This window comes from Pseudogymnoascus destructans, assembly GCF_001641265.1.
Source record: "Pseudogymnoascus destructans isolate 20631-21 unplaced genomic scaffold scaffold_13, whole genome shotgun sequence".
Classification (NCBI taxonomy): Eukaryota; Fungi; Ascomycota; class Leotiomycetes; order Thelebolales; family Thelebolaceae; genus Pseudogymnoascus; species Pseudogymnoascus destructans.
The window spans coordinates 206,371-222,947 of NW_020167532.1; the positions used below are offsets into that span (position 1 = coordinate 206,371).

The 16,577-nt window shown below is 49.9% G+C and overlaps 5 protein-coding genes across 5 annotated transcripts; 3 read left to right on the top strand and 2 right to left on the bottom strand.

Annotated features, from left to right (window-relative positions):
* Positions 1-56: 56 nt before the first annotated feature.
* On the top strand, positions 57-2,317 carry VC83_05250 (uncharacterized protein; the record flags this gene model as incomplete). The annotated part of the gene is made up of 3 exons (XM_024468872.1): positions 57-75; positions 168-1,639; positions 1,689-2,317. 3 exons carry the CDS (start codon positions 57-59, stop codon positions 1,800-1,802), a joined length of 1,605 nt encoding a protein of 534 aa, XP_024323391.1. The 3' UTR covers positions 1,803-2,317.
* VC83_05251 (uncharacterized protein) lies at positions 148-3,148 on the bottom strand. The gene is made up of 3 exons (XM_024468873.1): positions 3,079-3,148; positions 2,256-3,025; positions 148-2,206 (listed from the first exon to the last, which is right to left on the bottom strand). The coding sequence occupies exons 1-3, from the start codon at positions 3,109-3,111 to the stop codon at positions 2,065-2,067; spliced, it is 945 nt and encodes a 314-aa protein (XP_024323390.1). The 5' UTR covers positions 3,112-3,148; the 3' UTR covers positions 148-2,064.
* A 3-nt stretch (positions 3,149-3,151) lies between these two features.
* MSS51 (Protein mss51, mitochondrial) lies at positions 3,152-5,061 on the top strand. Its single transcript, XM_024468874.1, has 2 exons — positions 3,152-4,867; positions 4,918-5,061. The coding sequence occupies exons 1-2, from the start codon at positions 3,327-3,329 to the stop codon at positions 4,952-4,954; spliced, it is 1,578 nt and encodes a 525-aa protein (XP_024323389.1). The 5' UTR covers positions 3,152-3,326; the 3' UTR covers positions 4,955-5,061.
* A 377-nt stretch (positions 5,062-5,438) lies between these two features.
* Positions 5,439-9,843, top strand: RSE1 (pre-mRNA-splicing factor rse1). The gene is made up of 4 exons (XM_024468875.1): positions 5,439-5,795; positions 5,949-8,031; positions 8,228-9,512; positions 9,573-9,843. Exons 1-4 carry the CDS (start codon positions 5,552-5,554, stop codon positions 9,597-9,599), a joined length of 3,639 nt encoding a protein of 1,212 aa, XP_024323388.1. The 5' UTR covers positions 5,439-5,551; the 3' UTR covers positions 9,600-9,843.
* A 258-nt stretch (positions 9,844-10,101) lies between these two features.
* On the bottom strand, positions 10,102-13,129 carry VC83_05254 (uncharacterized protein; the record flags this gene model as incomplete). Its single annotated transcript, XM_024468876.1, has 2 exons — positions 10,576-13,129; positions 10,102-10,137 (listed from the first exon to the last, which is right to left on the bottom strand). Exons 1-2 carry the CDS (start codon positions 12,661-12,663, stop codon positions 10,102-10,104), a joined length of 2,124 nt encoding a protein of 707 aa, XP_024323387.1. The 5' UTR covers positions 12,664-13,129.
* Between the last annotated feature and the right edge of the window lie 3,448 nt (positions 13,130-16,577).

The window sequence follows — 16,577 nt, forward strand, 5'->3', positions numbered from 1 at the left end:
GAAATAGCCAAGGTACGTCTGGGAACGGGGTTTTCCGTCGTAAGGCTACCACCAGCATGCCTCGAAATGCCGAACGTAAGTGGGTCTTAGCCTCAACCCGCCGGTAACCGTCGTGGCTCGAGGTTTAGGAGATGTGCAATTGTAACCAACAACACCTTCCAAACTAGAAATACGGGATGAAGATATGACAACTCTACGCCCCAGAGCACCTTACTCGGACGAGGAGCTTGCAAAGCTCTACCCAAGCTCTCTAAAGCTTCAACAGGTCCAGGTCCTATTACGCCATGGCGAACGAAGCCCAGTATCAGCTCGCTTCCAAAACGCTGGCCTTGCGCCTTTCTGGCCGTATTGCTCGGTAGCGCAACAGTTGCTGAATGCAACATTGAATAGCAAAAGCTCCCAATGGGGAACCTTGGAATGGAAACGACGCCTCGAAACATTTGGGCCTAAGGACAACCCCGTCATAGCTTCGGGGCCAGAGGGGGAAGTTGATGCCATTTGCAACCTGGGAGAGCTGACCGACACTGGGAGGAGAACAACTCTTGCTCTTGGAAAGCGCCTGCGACACCTGTATGTAGACCAATTGAATTTCATGCCCTCCACGATAAGCAATGGAGACATGATATATCTCCGCGCTACTCCGATACCTCGTGCCTTGGAATCTATGCAAGAAGCGTTCTGGGGTTTATACCCATCAGACACACGCTCCGCATCGTTTCCTCCTCCAACAATCATAACGAGAAATCCGTCAGATGAGACCCTTTTTCCGAACGATGGGAACTGCAGACGATTTGCCATGCTCTCGCGAGCCTTCGCGCAACGCACAGCCGATCGTTGGAACGATACAACCGAAATGGCATACCTGACGAAAAAGATTGGAAAGTGGATGCCGGATCCAAGCAAAGGTGTAGCAGTGGATTCACGCCCGAGGCTCTCTGGAATCATGGACACCATAAACTCAACCCTTGCCCATGGCCCGGAGACGCGTTTACCGAACGAGTTCTACGACGACAAGGGAAGAGAAATTATAGAGAAAATAGGGGTAGAAGAATGGTTCAGTGGATACAAGGAGTCCCAGGAGTATCGTGCTCTTGGAATCGGAGGGCTAATGGGTGACATCTGTCAGCGAATGGTTGGTCATGTTGAGAGGAACGGCAACAGTGATGGGGCAAGTAATGGCCCAATTACCAAAGCAACAGATGGTGAACAGGATATTAAACTCGGCTTGAGCGGTTGCCACGATACTACTCTTGCAGCTATTCTTACGAGCTTGGGTGCGTTTGATGGCGAGAAATGGCCTCCTTATACAAGCCACGTTGCCCTCGAGCTATTCAAGCGAGAAGATCAGCCAGTTCGCCAAGTATCCTCAAAGGATCAACTTGCGCCAAACACTGTGCAGTCAGTCTTGCCAAAATCTGAAAAACAAAGCTGGTTTGGGTGGTTTTCGAAGGGAGCCGCGAACCAGAACATTGCACCGACCGGAATCTCCAGGAAGAGGATCGAAGAGCTTAATGATACCGAGAAAGAGAAGTTGGATGGCTACTACGTCCGAATCAGGTATAATGATAAGCCTATGTATATTCCCGGCTGCGCACTACTTGGGAACCACTTGGACGGAGATGAGAGCTTCTGCACTTTGGTGAGTTCTAACCAGCTTATATAGAGAGACTTGCTAACCAGTAAACAAGGCAACATTCAAGGCCATTGTCGACAAGTTCACCCCAAAGGATTGGAAACAAGATTGCAGGAGCAACCTCGACGCCCCTTCGTTTCCAAAGGCAACAGAGGCTGCTGGCTTTTAGAGTGCATATATAATATCTATATAGAGTATATACATATGGAGGCTGCTTCATTTTAAACTAGAATCAAGGACAACTGTAGCTCTATCTAGAAAAGCCCTCATAAATGGCATTGTACAACATTCTACTGTCATTGTGCCTGTGTCCTGCACTTTTACCGGGCAACCCCTTAGCACTCTAGGACACAATAAATAGTTATCGTATTGCTTGACCATGAGCTTGTTAGAGCATTACATGATTTGGGGTGGGGTTCAAATGCTTGGTCTCAAAGCCTCGATCCTCCAGGTGATGATGGCTGACGATCTGATTTCTTATTTCCTTCAACAACCACACCTAGTCCAGTTCCAGCATCAACTGTAGCACCATTTGTGGAGGTTGTCATAAATGATTCGTCTCCCGAAAAACGCCTAAAACCTCGTTAGAACTACAGTGCAGAGAGGTAGGGTTTAAACTTACCACCCGCGCTCCTCGCCGCCACTTAAGAATGAGCAGTCTCCATTTAATTCGCATGTCCATCCGCCTGAAACGCCATTTCCGTTTCTCCAAGAAACTTTCGGTATTTTTGCACCTGGGCCTTCCCATAAATCGACTTCTCCGCTCGCTGATTCCCCTGCCTTCCTCACAAACTTGCTCAACCCGCAAGTAAATGGTTTGAAATCTTGCTCCGCAATATCCTCGGGCATTCTGCCTGTCAGCGCTCGCCCAATTGCTAAAATCGTCGCCGCATGGCTGCAGATTAGAATTGCTTTGACTCCATCTTTGTCACTCTGTTCAATAATTTTGTGGAGAGCATAGGCTGTCCGGTCATGCAGCTCGTCAATTGTCTCTCCGTTCACACTAGGAACAATGGATGACTTGTGTTGAAGATCATACAGAGAAAATAGGCCGTTTAATACATCTGGTGTGGCTGGCGAAGGGTGATCGAATCTTGCTGTACCATACCACTCCCCCACCCCTGTATCCCCGCGAACGGTGCGTTTCGGCACTGAAGGTTTCAGTGCCTCGGCCTTTTCGATGGTCGGATATATGGTTTGAATGCAACGATAAAACGGAGAAGAGTAAAAGACATCTATAGGAGGATCCACGGTGACAAGATGATCTGCAAGTTCGCGTGCTTGGCTGACCCCATATCCTGCCAGCGCAGGGTCGCTGGCGATTCCGGTTGGTGAAGGAATGGACGCTGAGTAGACGCCTGTCTCGGCGTCGACGACCCAATTCGAGCGGAACTGTGGCAATATTATCAGTGGTTGAAGGGAAAGCTAATAGTAGAGTTCCTTACGCCATGCCTTGTCACATAAATTACTTCCAACATTTTGTTGCTTTCTCGTTTGTGAAGTGGACGAGGGAGGGGCATCCGGATATATGATATATCGAATATGGAAGGCGGTGAGCTAGTCGCAATACAGGAGCATGGAAGGCGGAGCCTCGTTTAAATTAAAATATTGGGCTAAGTAGACAGTATCGATGTATCAGGTCGAAGCTTGCTCAGCTCCAGCCCGCTCAACGAATAATTCGAATTAGCCAACAATGGCTACAGCTTCATATACTTGCCAGAGATGCCTGGGGGCGCTCACAAACTCTCCCCGACTTCAAACGGCGAGCTTGAAGCTATGGCGGACTGGTACCCTCGGAGCAGGGCGTAGATCCATTTCAACCGGATTGTACAATAACTCGACACCACAGCGGCCTTCAGCCCAGCGCCCGTCGAAGAAAGCATCGGTAAAGAGATTACAGCCGATAACCGATTTTGCTGGACAGAAACCAAAGAGCGAGCCAGTACAGGGCCGGACTCCACCGGGCCTAGAATACACTCCCGCGCCAGAAACCGAAGGCCGCCCATTGTTACTTCCAAACAACCTCTTTCATCCATTCTCCGAATCGCCTTCTCCAGAAATTCGCCGCCGTGCTGCTTTTATGAAACAAAATGCATGGTGTCCAAATCATGCGCATCAACATACGCGATCAGTTCCAGATTCCAATAGCACGCAGAGCGCCCAAAAGTCTACCGGTACTATACCACCTGCGCACGTCAACTTCGAGTGCCCAGATTGTGGTATACCGGTTGCTTGCTGTGAGGAACACTGGGCAGAAGACTATGAGAAGCATCTGGAGGTTTGCGACACGCTCCGCGAGATCAACGAAGACGACCATGACCTCCGTTCTGGTCGCTTTTTCCCGGAATTTGAGTACCCAGGCGATCAGATTGAAGAAGCACTGGTGAATATGACAAACTGGGATACATTTTTATACTCTAGAGAGTTCACAGCAATCAATGACGAGAGGAGTTTACGCCAGGTAACGAGGCTATTGACGTATCCAGCAACAATCGGCAGCGTTCTGCATGAACTGAGCCCCTACTCGCTGAAGAGGGATGGGCGCCTTACCAATGAGGGTATGAAGAGCTTGAGTGCGCTCCGATATACCTTACATCCTGCTCGTACCGGAGGCGGTGGGGATATTAAGGGGTTGCGTCCAGCTCCTCCTCCAGTCAGAATCTTCATTCTGGGTGCCCGTGCCGAGTCGTCCCTTCCAAGAGAGGTCTGGGTTCAACTGACTCATTTGTTCCCAAGAGTCTCCTTCCATCTTGTCTTCATCGGCCCTGAAAGTATGGCCAACAGAGACAATGAATTTCCTTTGCCTCCCCGGACTCCCACCAATCCGTTTGGAGCTATTGTTGAAGACCGCATTACCAACTCCTTGAAGATCAGCACATTTGTTGAGTACTACCACACGCTACACGAGGCTGGTCAATTCTACCCGTACGATCCATACTTTGATTGCTTCATGCTATTCCATCCAGGATTGGGACACCCCGCAAGCACCCACGAATGGGAACAGACCATCCCTTTGTTGCTGGAGACAAAGGTGCCCATCTTTGTCACTGGATATACCCAATTTGATATGGATCGTGATATCGAATGGGTCAATAAGACTGTGGGCGGCGAAGTCGATTTATTGATGACGCCAGGAGAGAATCGCTTCAGAAGTTTAAGATGGGACATCAATGACCTTGATCCACAAGACATAAGCTGTGGAAACTGGGGTATCTGGGGCTTCAGAGGCAAGAGGTATGCACTACAATCCCGGACACTTATGAGCCTAATGCTAATTCTTCCAGATATGAGACGACACAGAAGGACGTCCCAGCGGCATGAATTTAAGGGGATAAGTCCGTATGCATAGTGTAAAGTAGGTGTATTTATATGACGGCTATTTGTAGACCAATACCTACCTGTATATTCAATAAAATCAATCTTCACCACACAAAAATTAGGCTTAGACTCTACGTCATTCTATAGCTTGCTGTACCACAGCCTATCCATCTGGCACGTACATATATAGGCGCGCTTAAGCTGGCGCGCTTATGAGCACATACCAAACAGTAAAGAGGCGCGCGCAGGGGGCGATAGCTAAATGAACCATGTAAAATTCCTTCATGCCTTGATCTTTATTGCGTAGCTGCACGGCGCAATTATTCTTATGCGTAGTGTCAAATAATTATATTTACTCTGATGTGAAACTTCGAGCTTTGGTGTAGAATCAGCTCCATGTACTAGCCCACGAATAATTCTAGCCAATCAACGCACGGCCCTCAGTTTATGAGGAACTTTTCAACGCGCCGACCTCTTTACAGTTGTGCGTCAAGCTGCTTTGCCAGCGACCATAATGAAGACTCCATCCACCAACCTGTGGAGCTGATACACGACCACCTATAAAGCTGCAGCGGCCTGCTGCGCAAACCGCAATTCAATATGGCGACCACCTCGTCCATGTTCATGTACTCCTTGACAATACAACCTCCAACGGCGGTCACACAGGCTATTTTGGGCCAATTCGCTGGTACGAAAGAGCAGCAAATTGTAACTGCATCAGGATCTCGCCTTACTCTTCATAGACCCGATCCATCACAAGGGAAGATTGTCACAGCCTTAACACACGATGTGTTTGGCATCATCAGGACATTGGCAGCCTTCAGATTAGCAGGCAGCAACAAGGGTAAGTCAAACAAACACCTCCAAATGAAAGCTTCATTTAGTGATTCGTGGAAGCGTGTTGGGCAGTCCAAAATCTGGAGTGGCCCCACAGCTTCTCCTGGTGCATGGAGCTAGCACAATTTTCTCCAAGGATTTCTTTGCTAATTTCTGAAAGACTATATAATCATTGGATCCGACTCTGGCCGCATCACCATTGTTGAATTTGTTCCTGCACAGAACAGATTTAACCGACTTCATCTCGAAACATTCGGAAAGTCTGGTGTCCGGCGTGTGATTCCCGGACAATACCTCGCGGTCGATCCAAAGGGCAGAGCGTGTCTCATCGCGTCTGTCGAGAAGAACAAACTCGTCTATGTCTTGAACCGCAATTCACAGGCCGAGCTGACGATATCATCACCGCTCGAGGCCCATAAAGCTCAAACTTTGGTTTTTGCCCTAGTGGCACTAGACGTTGGGTATGCAAATCCAGTTTTCGCTGCCCTAGAAGTCGACTATGGCGACTCCGACCAAGACCCTACAGGTCAGGCGTTCGAAGAGATTGAGAAAACCTTAGTCTACTACGAGCTTGATCTTGGGCTGAACCATGTTGTCCGCAAGTGGTCTGACCCTGTCGATCGAACGGCAAGCATACTGTTCCAAGTTCCTGGTGGGACTGACGGACCGAGTGGAGTTTTGGTTTGTGGTGAAGATAACATCACATACCGCCATTCCAACCAAGAGGCCTTCCGTGTTGCTATTCCCCGACGGAAAGGTGCGACAGAAGATCCCCAACGGAAGAGGTCGATTGTCGCTGGTGTGATGCACAAAATGAGAGGTGCTGCTGGAGCGTTCTTCTTCCTCCTTCAGTCTGATGATGGAGATCTCTTCAAAATAACCATCGAAATGATCGAGGATGACAATGGGCAGCCAACCGGCGAGGTCAGGCGCTTGAAGATTAAATACTTCGACACCGTTCCGATCGCAACGAGCCTCTGCATTCTAAAGAGTGGATTCCTGTTTGTTGCGAGCGAGTTTGGAAATCATCAATTCTACCAATTTGAGAAGCTGGGCGACGATGATGATGAGACTGAATATATCAGCGACAACTTCCCAACGGATCCAGCGGAGCCATACACGCCCGTCTATTTCCACCCTCGCCCAGCAGAAAATCTGAATCTGGTGGAAAGCATTGATTCCATGAATCCTCTCATGGATTGCAAGGTTGCCAACCTGACAGAAGAAGATGCTCCACAGATATATTCCATCTGTGGCACAGGGGCTCGTAGCACTTTCCGTACCCTGAAACATGGATTGGAAGTCAACGAGATCGTGGAATCCGAACTCCCTGGTGTGCCATCTGCGGTTTGGACTACAAAACTTACTCGGGGTGATGAGTATGATGCATATATCATTCTGGCATTTTCCAACGGCACACTTGTGCTCAGTATTGGTGAAACTGTTGAGGAAGTGACGGATACCGGGTTCCTTTCTTCAGCTACAACTTTGGCTGTTCAGCAGCTCGGCGAGGATGGTTTGATTCAGGTGCACCCTAAGGGCATCAGGCATATCCGAGCGGATCGCCGTGTTAATGAATGGGCGGCACCACAGCATCGCTCGATCGTTGCAGCCACCACGAACGCGCAGCAAGTTGCCGTGGCTCTCAGTTCCGGAGAAATTGTCTATTTTGAAATGGACTCAGATGGAAGTTTAGCAGAGTACGACGAAAAACGCGAGATGAGCGGCACAGTAACATGCTTGAGTCTTGGGGAAGTCCCGGAAGGTCGTGTAAGGAGTAACTTCCTTGCAGTTGGATGTGATGATTCAACTGTCCGAATTCTCAGCCTCGATCCTGACTCCACTCTTGAAAACAAGTCTGTCCAGGCGTTGACGTCGGCGCCTTCGTCGCTATCAATCATGGCAATGACAGACTCTTCGTCTGGTGGATCCACACTTTATCTTCACATCGGGCTCTACTCTGGCGTGTATTTGAGGACTGTTCTGGACGAAATCACTGGTGAATTGTCCGATACGAGAACACGGTTCTTGGGACCTAAGCCAGCCAAACTGTTCAGAGTTTCTGTTCAGGGCCAAACGGCAGTACTAGCTTTGAGCTCTAGGCCTTGGCTTGGATATTCCGACCCGGTCACGAAGGGCTTCATGTTAACGCCTCTCGACTACGCGGGACTTGAGTGGGGCTGGAATTTCAGCAGCGAGCAGTGCCCGGAGGGAATGGTTGGAATCCAAGGGCAAAATTTACGGTACGCAATTCTCTCCTCTTTCCTCTTCCCCCTTCCCAGCATTATGATGATTTTCTTATCGTTAAAACCTTACGTCCCACGTGACTATGAGGATTAATTATTAAAATCCAATTGTTCCTTCTGAATGCTATACTATGAATTATATTTCATGATAAACTTCCAAACGTTTTGGAAGAAGCTAATTGATATATCTCAGGATCTTCTCAATCGAAAAACTCACAGAAAACCTCCTTCAACACTCAATCCCACTGTCTTATACCCCCCGCCGATTTGTCAAGCATCCTGAACACCCATACTTTTACGTCATCCAGTCCGACAATAATATTCTCTCCAAAAGCACGAAACAGAAGCTGTTAGAAGATCCTTCGCTCCAGAATGGCGACTCCGCCGTTCTGCCTGCTGAAGAGTTCGGATATCCTCGTGGCAGGGGCCATTGGGCATCCTGCATTCAGATCGTGGACCCTATCAGGGAAAAGAAGGTCCTACAGCAGATCGACCTCGAAGATAACGAGGCAGCTGTCAGCATGGCAACTGTATCCTTTGCAAGCCAAGAAGATGAAGTATTCTTGGTTGTCGGTACGGGGAAGGATATGGTGGCGAGCCCCCGTTCATCATCGGGTGGTTTCATCCATGTGTATCGTTTCCACGAAGACGGGAAGGAAATCGAGTTCATCCATAAAACCAAGGTCGAAGAGCCTCCGCTTGCACTCCTTGGGTTCCAAGGAAGGCTTCTCGTTGGCATCGGCAGAGAGCTGCGGATATACGACTTGGGAATGCGTCAACTTCTGCGCAAGGCACAGACTGAGATTGCTGCGTCCTTAATTGTCGGTCTCCAAACGCAGGGTAGTCGCATTATCGTCAGTGATGTTCAGGAGAGCATTACTTTCGTCGTCTACAAGTTCCAAGAAAACAAGCTCATCCCTTTCGCGGATGACACCATTGCGCGCTGGACAACCTGCACGACGATGGTCGATTACGAGACCGTAGCCGGTGGAGACAAGTTCGGTAACCTCTGGCTTCTGCGTTGCCCAACCAAGGCAAGCGAGGAAGCAGACGAAGAGGGTTCCGGCGCCCACCTGGTCCACGAGCGTCAATATCTTCAGGGAGCGCCCCACCGCGTTGCTCTGATGGCGCACAACTTCGCGAATGATATCCCAACCAGCATCCAAAAGACGAATCTCGTAGCAGGTGGACGCGACTGTCTGCTCTGGAGCGGTCTGCAGGGCACGATTGCCATCATGATCCCGTTCGTCAGCCGTGAGGACGTCGATTTCTTCCAGACGCTTGAGCAGCACCTGCGCACTGAGGATGCGCCGCTAGCAGGGAGAGACCATCTCATCTACAGGAGTTATTACGTCCCGGTCAAGGGTGTCATTGATGGAGATCTGTGCGAGCGGTACACGCTGCTGCCTACGGACAAGAAGATGATGATTGCTGGAGAGTTTGACAGGAGCGTGCGCGAGATCGAGAGGAAGATTTCTGTAAGTCCTCACTGAATCCGTTTCACGATTGTAATAACAAATACTAATATTGGTTCTTAGGATATGCGAACTCGCTCAGCATACTAGGAGAGGGGGCTATTTTGAACCCCGGGTGGGATCGGGTTGTATGTGTAATAACAACATTGCGTTATGTAAATTCTCTATATATGAGAACAACAGAGATATCAATGACTGTCCGCCTCAACGGCGCAACAATATAAAAAAACTCACAAACCCATATATATATCTTCGCCGTGACTCTTCGTGACCAACATCTACATTAACCCTGTGCAGACAATCGCCCATCTCACCGCCATCATCCTACCACCACCCCCCCCATTACCATCCACATTCCCAGACCCCAACCCCCCTCCCCTCCCCCTCCCCCTGCCCCTCAACACCCCCCGGACTCACCATGGATACATGGAATCACGCTGTTGGGAACGTGTGTTGTTAGGTTAGCGGGGTGGCTCGGGGCCGAAGAGAGAGTATGTGTCTGTGTGTGTCTGAGAGAGAGAGAGAGAGGCACGGCAGAGGTGTCTAATGTGTGTGCGTGAGGGTGAGTCCCCCACCGCAACCAGAACGCTGTCTAGGCTTCTTCCTCCACCATCTTGGTTGTGGGGTTCTGAAAAAGGGGGGGGGGGGTGAGTGGGGTGGGTTGCTGTATTTTTGCTCGTGGTGATGGGTTACTGTGTTACTGGGTTACTGGATGGAGAGGAAGATTGCAAAATATAAATTCGTTGATCTATCGTATCTGCTTTGCTACTGATATTTCTACATGCACCCAACCACGTAGGGTTCCCCTCCACGGTGCCGAGTTGCGACGGGTCATATAGATACTCATCCATATCCATATCCACGCCCCCACCCCATCCTTCCCAGCCTCCCAGCCTCCCATCCAGCCCATCCAGCCCATCCAGCCCATCCAGACCCCTCCCCAAAAAAAATGCATAACTCCGCGCAAAGCTACACAAAGTCTATGCATCAAATTGCAGGTGAGCCAACCCTCAGACAAAAAACTCCAGACAAAAAACTCCAGGCAAACAAACATCACCCCACTCACATAACAACACACCCCCCACTCCTCGCCCTCCTCCTCCCCCCCCAGCCATCCCACTCCCCTCCTCATCCAACCCCCTCTCCGCCTCCCTCGCCCTCCTCCTCCTCCTCCTCCCCCCCTCCCCTCCCCCACCTCCTCACTCGCAACCATATGTTCCGCCCACTTCCTCTCCAGCCTCTCCGCCCCCTGTCTCTCCCCCGCCAGCACGCGCTTAAGGTGTTCGTCTACCGTCATCTGCCAGCCGTAATAGCATTTCAACGCCACCACTTCCCGGCGCCCGGGAGGTAGGGAAAGCATCTCCGAGTTGCGACTCAGGATTTCTCGGATCCCGGGCCAGGTTATGTGGGGGCAGTCGAAGATGACGAGTTTGAGGGTTGGGGTGGCGCGGACTTGGAGGGAGGAGATGGTGGGGAGGGGGAGAGGGGTGAGGGAGGCGCGGGTGCGGACCATTTGGGCGGCTTCGGCGAGGACGAGGTCTGTTATGGCGGTGTTGTCCATATCCAATGCCTTCAGTCCCGTCGCGGCCCTTAGCAGCGGTAGGACACCTAGGTCCCCGATATTCTCGCAATACGACAATGTTAGGTGTGATAAGTTTGGCGCACAGAGCGATTTGGACAAGTGCGAGGAGAGGAAGGTGTTACTCAGGTTAGAGACTTCTTCGAGATCCAAATGCGTGAGGTAGGGTGTCGTGGCGACGAGGGCGGAGAGGGAGGAATCGGTTAGCAGCGCGCAGGAGGAGAGTTGGAGACCCTGCAGGTAGGGGACGCAGTGGGCGAGGGACTCGAGAGCGGTGTCTGTTAGCCGTGAACAGCGGGAGAGGTCGAGGTGCCGCAGCTTGCGGGCAGGGACGAGGGGGAGGTTGGTGAGGATATCTGTGTCTGGGTCGGTGGAGCCTTGGATCATGGTTTGTAGCGTTGCGTCCGTGATGTCTGAGCAGCCGCTCAAGACTAAGCGCTCAAGGTTATTCGTTTTAAACAGCGCCGTAGCGACCTCGAGACCAGCGGCGCCGCTGAACCCGCGCACCTCGCCGCAGCGGAGGTCCCGCAGTTTAGGGCACCCGGCGATGACGAGTTTGAGTCCGCGCGAGTCCATGTGGCTGCACCACGAGACGTTGAAAGACTCAAGTTGAGGGCAGGATTTGGAGATGATCTTGCAGGAGCCGTTGTTGACTGCCGCGAGGTCGGTGAGGTTCAGGTGTGCGAGTCGCTGGTTGCTGGAGAGGAGGATGTGGAGGGTTGCGCGCTGGAAGTTGCGGCACCCTTCGAGGGTGGCGGTTATCAGGTTGTTGCAGGATTTCACGACGACATCGGCGCGGTTGTAGTGCTCGACTTGGACGCAGCCGCGGAGGTTTAGGTCTTTGACGAAGGGGCCGGCTGCTGAGACGATCTTGGCTAGGGAGTCGGCGGGAATGGCGGTGTAGAACTCGGAGGCGTCGAAGCAGGTCCATAGCTGGCCGTCAAAACACATGGAATAGAAGAGGCGGCTGACGATGGATGCTCGGACCAGGTCTTTGGGTCTTAGATGGCTCAAAACCGACAGTCTCAGTTCCTCCGGCAGATTCCCCCAGAAATCAAAATTCGGATTCGGCTTGCTGGGCTTTATGGCCGACAATGCCACCGGATGAGCAAAGTATCCCTCGTCGATCTCGATAATATCAGAGTCGACTGTCTGGATCCCTGGGTGTGAGGTGTGAGAACTCCCCGGCCCGCCATCGTCCAAATTCGCAGTCCACGGTCGACTTGCGAGGTTCGACAGTCCACTCACTGACGTAGGCGGGGTGCTCCCACTAGATATAGGAGTAGTGGCCTGATGTCCCGTAACCAGCCTCGAGAAACTCGAGCTGCTGCCAGCCTGGCTCGATTGTATGTTTGAGAAGCTGATTGCAGAACCCCTGCTGCTTGTGCTCGAGTATGGATTGCTTATGGCTCGTTTCCTGCTGAGGCCCTTGAGGGACGTCGCTGAGGACATTCGTTCCAGGCTGTGGAGGAGGCGTTGTCTCCCTTTGAGTTTTGGGGGTGGTTCTATTGGCTCCATCTCAACTTGTGAGGGGATTATGGAGTCGATGGTGTCGAGTGGTTCGAAGGTATCCATGGTGGTGGTGTGAGAAGCGTCTATAAAAAGGCAGACGCTGGTGCTAATGATGATGGAAATATACAACGCTATTGTACGACAAATGGTGTATCTCGAAGTTGCGACGTATCCGGAAACGAAAAAAACGTCTGATCAAGCAGACATCGCCGACTCGGTCGACGAGTTATGATGAGAAGTGAAGAGAAGCAACATGCGGCTGAGCGGCCGTAGAACGAAACGAAGAAAACTGAATGATGGAGAAGTGAAGTCAGTTGGAAGTCGAGATCCTGCGACGTGTGTGGGAAAGGTTTGCTTGTGTGTCTTGCGGGGCTGTTTCTGGTGTAGTTCGGTGCGGATGCGGGAGGTAGAAGAAAGTAGAGTGAGAGGTTGGGGGAAGAAGGAAGGTAGGTGCTACTATTCGCAAAGTAACAGTAACAGAACAGTTGATCTGTCTATTCGCAAAGTAACAGTAACAGAACAGTTGATCTGTCTATTCGCAAAGTAACAGTAACAGAACAGTTGATCTGTTACAGTCGGAGTGGAGGAGGAGGGAGGAGGAGGGAGGAGGATACAGAATTGTCTTCTATGGAGCGCTTTATCCCCAGCCACATGGACGAGGACGAGGACGAGGGCGAGGGCGAGGACGAGAAAGTATGGTAGGAGAGGCACGAGGGGGTGGGATGGTGTGTGAATAGAGTGTCTGGGTCCCAAGTTGTGTATGAGTACACGGCGGGTCATAGTATGGGGTGTGAATAAGAAAGGAAAGGGAATGGGGAGGAGGATGGGGGGATGATGGGGGGATGATGGGGGGTGGATGGGGGGATGGGGGGTGGATGGATGGGGGGTGGATGGGGATGGGGGGTGGGATGGATGGGGGTGGATGGGGATGGGGGTGGATGGGGATGGGGGGTGGATGGGGATGGGGGTTGGATGGGGATGGGGGGTGGATGGGGATGGGGGTTGGATGGGGATGGGGGGTGGATGGGGATGGGGGTTGGATGGGGATGGGGGGTGGATGGGGATGGGGGGTGGATCCATCCCACCCCTGGTGTTGAGGAGAGGGTGTGAGTGGGTGTGAGAGGGTGTGAGTGGATGATTAGGGCTTCGGATGTGTTTGTATGGTAGAGTTTGGTACAGTACGGATGTTTTTCATTGATTCTTGGTTCGGTGGTTCTATTGTAAGAGAAAAAAGAGCCGTGAGAGGCTAACGAGGGGGGAAGGAGGTGGGAAGGAGGGGGAAGGAGTGGATGTAGTGGATGTAGTGGATGTAGTGGATTTAGAGGGGGATAGAGGGAGGGGTTGTGAGCGTGGATAAGAGGTGGATAAGAGATGGTGGTAGGTTGGAAGTGGGTCGTCACAAGTACTCGAGGGAAAAAAAGTACATGGAAGCGTATGTACATCGCTCTAGCTTATCCTTGAACGAAGCACATAATTGGGCAGATTTCCCATCATTTTTTTCCCCTATTCTTCCTCAAGAAATACCCGTACATGAGCTCTCTCAAACTTCCCTCTATTTAATGGTGTATAATCGTCAACTTGATCTTTGAGGTAATCAAAGTGTAACACTACTTCCTATCTAATAGGAGGCATAGAGGTTTCTTACATAAGGTTTAACTTGACAGAGGAGGCAGGGGATCAGACACAAAGACTTTCCAAGTAACATGTTATAGTATTGTAAAGAATACTATATTAAGTTGAGCACAAAGCTCCTATCTAAGGGAATACTATCTACTTCATAACACTTAATAGCTACAGTAGGACCCCTGTTATAGCGATGTAATTTTGACAACACTTGAATATCGTTATAATTGAAATATCGGTATACTGGAAACATGTAATTTAAATTGAATGACTATGTAAACCAACTATCTAGAGTACTCTGCTGCCTCGATGATATTACTAGGGCTTCAATATCAGTAGTAAGGCATCCTAAGGCCCTAGAATATGATTTTCCAAGCTTGTTCTGTAATGGTGGGTGCACCATGTTACGATTACAGCTCACAGCTTGTCACAGCTTGTTACGGTTGTTACGGTTATTACAGTTACTACAGTTATTACAGTTATTATGGTTGTTATGGGGATTACGGGTGTAGCCTTAGCCACCAAGGTTACAACTGCTAAGCAGACAACTGTATGTTATGAGGAATAGCCTCACCTTCCTTCCTGTCACGGTTCACCAAGGCATAGGGCGCCAGTTGGGTATTATGAATTAAACTCAATCTAGAGAAGAAAGGAAAGAGAAGAGGAGCACTTGAGCAGTGGCTCGATCTATATACAGCTATGTTGTTGTGGAGTGAATTCTCTTTAGCGAGACCAGTTCTGAGAATTCACTCCACAACTGAAAACTTCGCTCCAACCCCGGAAAGCTCCCCACACCCCTGAACCCCCACTCGAGCTGCAAGGCGCACTTGATATCGTAACACTTCCTTCTGTAATGGTGGGTGCACCAGATGTGAGAATCTAGCCACCCAAGGAAGGGATGATTTTACTAAGACAACACACTGTCTTAGGAAACAGAGCCAAAGGGTTGTAGCTTAGACTATTCCACAACGCAGCAATCAGGTGTGTGATGTAGTGAAGTGGTTCAGACAAGTTGCAACAAATGTTGAGTCTGGGAACTCAGGGGTAAGTCAGAGGTTAACACCTCACTGACTTTTCAGAAACAAGGAGTAACAAGATCAATGCTTGGAAGCTTGGAAAAGACGTGGAAGTATGTGATAGTCGATTTACTGTATTGTCTGCTTGCCCTTTCTTAAGGAAAGGGCAATCCTATTTATGCTAAAGGAGTGTAGTTCTCTCATTTTCCAAGACTTTCCATGATTACCAGGCTTGGTAACTGTAGTCAATGTAAGAGAATCCCATAGAACCATCTCTTAGGTTCGTAGCCTATAGGAAGTAAAAGGAGGTCCAAGGTCAGAGTACCCCTATAGACAAATTATGTCATAGACAAATTATGTCATAGACAAATTATGTCATAGACAAATTATGTCATAACTTAACCAATCTTGTGGGTAACTAAAGAGCGATGACATGTAATGAATCATAGAGGTTCGTAGGAGCTTTTAGAGCCATCGTTCATGCTCCTAGGCCTCTAGTTGGTAGAGATATGTCATGTGGTAGTATGAGTGATGTCATGTAATGAATCATAGAGGGTTGTAGAGATATGCTATGTGGTAATATCGGCCCAGTAACTAAGGAGCGATGACGTGTAATGAATCATAATGGTTGTAGCAATCGTTGAGTAGTATTGCTCTTGTTGTTGGTGTGATAAGCCAAAATATGTATAGTGACTTGTAGGTTTGAGGAGGAGATTTCCAAGTTTGCTCTTGAGTTTGATAGCAAACTGAGTGCAACGAATGTCAGTATGACATGAAGGCACTGAGCTGAGTTGAGTGAGGCAGTGTCCAAGTCGACATCGTCGTTCAGTGTGCTCTGAATTCTAGCACCACTTCCTGAAAGTCGAAAATCCTGTCCGGCTGTGAGTACATTCTCTGAACCAAACCTGAAGCCCAGGTCAGATCTCCCAGCCCTGCAGCAGCTTCTGCAAAATCATCGACTGGTTGGTTGAGTTCCATAATTGGCAACTTCGCCTTGACACAGTCCTGATATAATGTAATCCACTTATCGAGCCAGTCGTCGACACTTCCCACTCCCTTCTTGTATGCTTTCATTGTATTCCATTCTCGAGTGAGTGCCTTCTTATAAGCCAGCTGTGTTGGTCTCATCCGGCTCTGGAGATTTCTCAGCATATGATATCCTGATTCGCAGTCGTTGGTGAGAGAGAGAAGGTTCACGTGAACTATCGTCCTGATATAACCTCGTACATCGAGGAGCGCCTGAATCTGATGATCATAGGCCTTCAATTCGTACTTCCAATTTGTATACGCCTCTTCTTCGTCGTTTCTGAGGCGTCGAGCCTGTCCAGGAGTCAATGC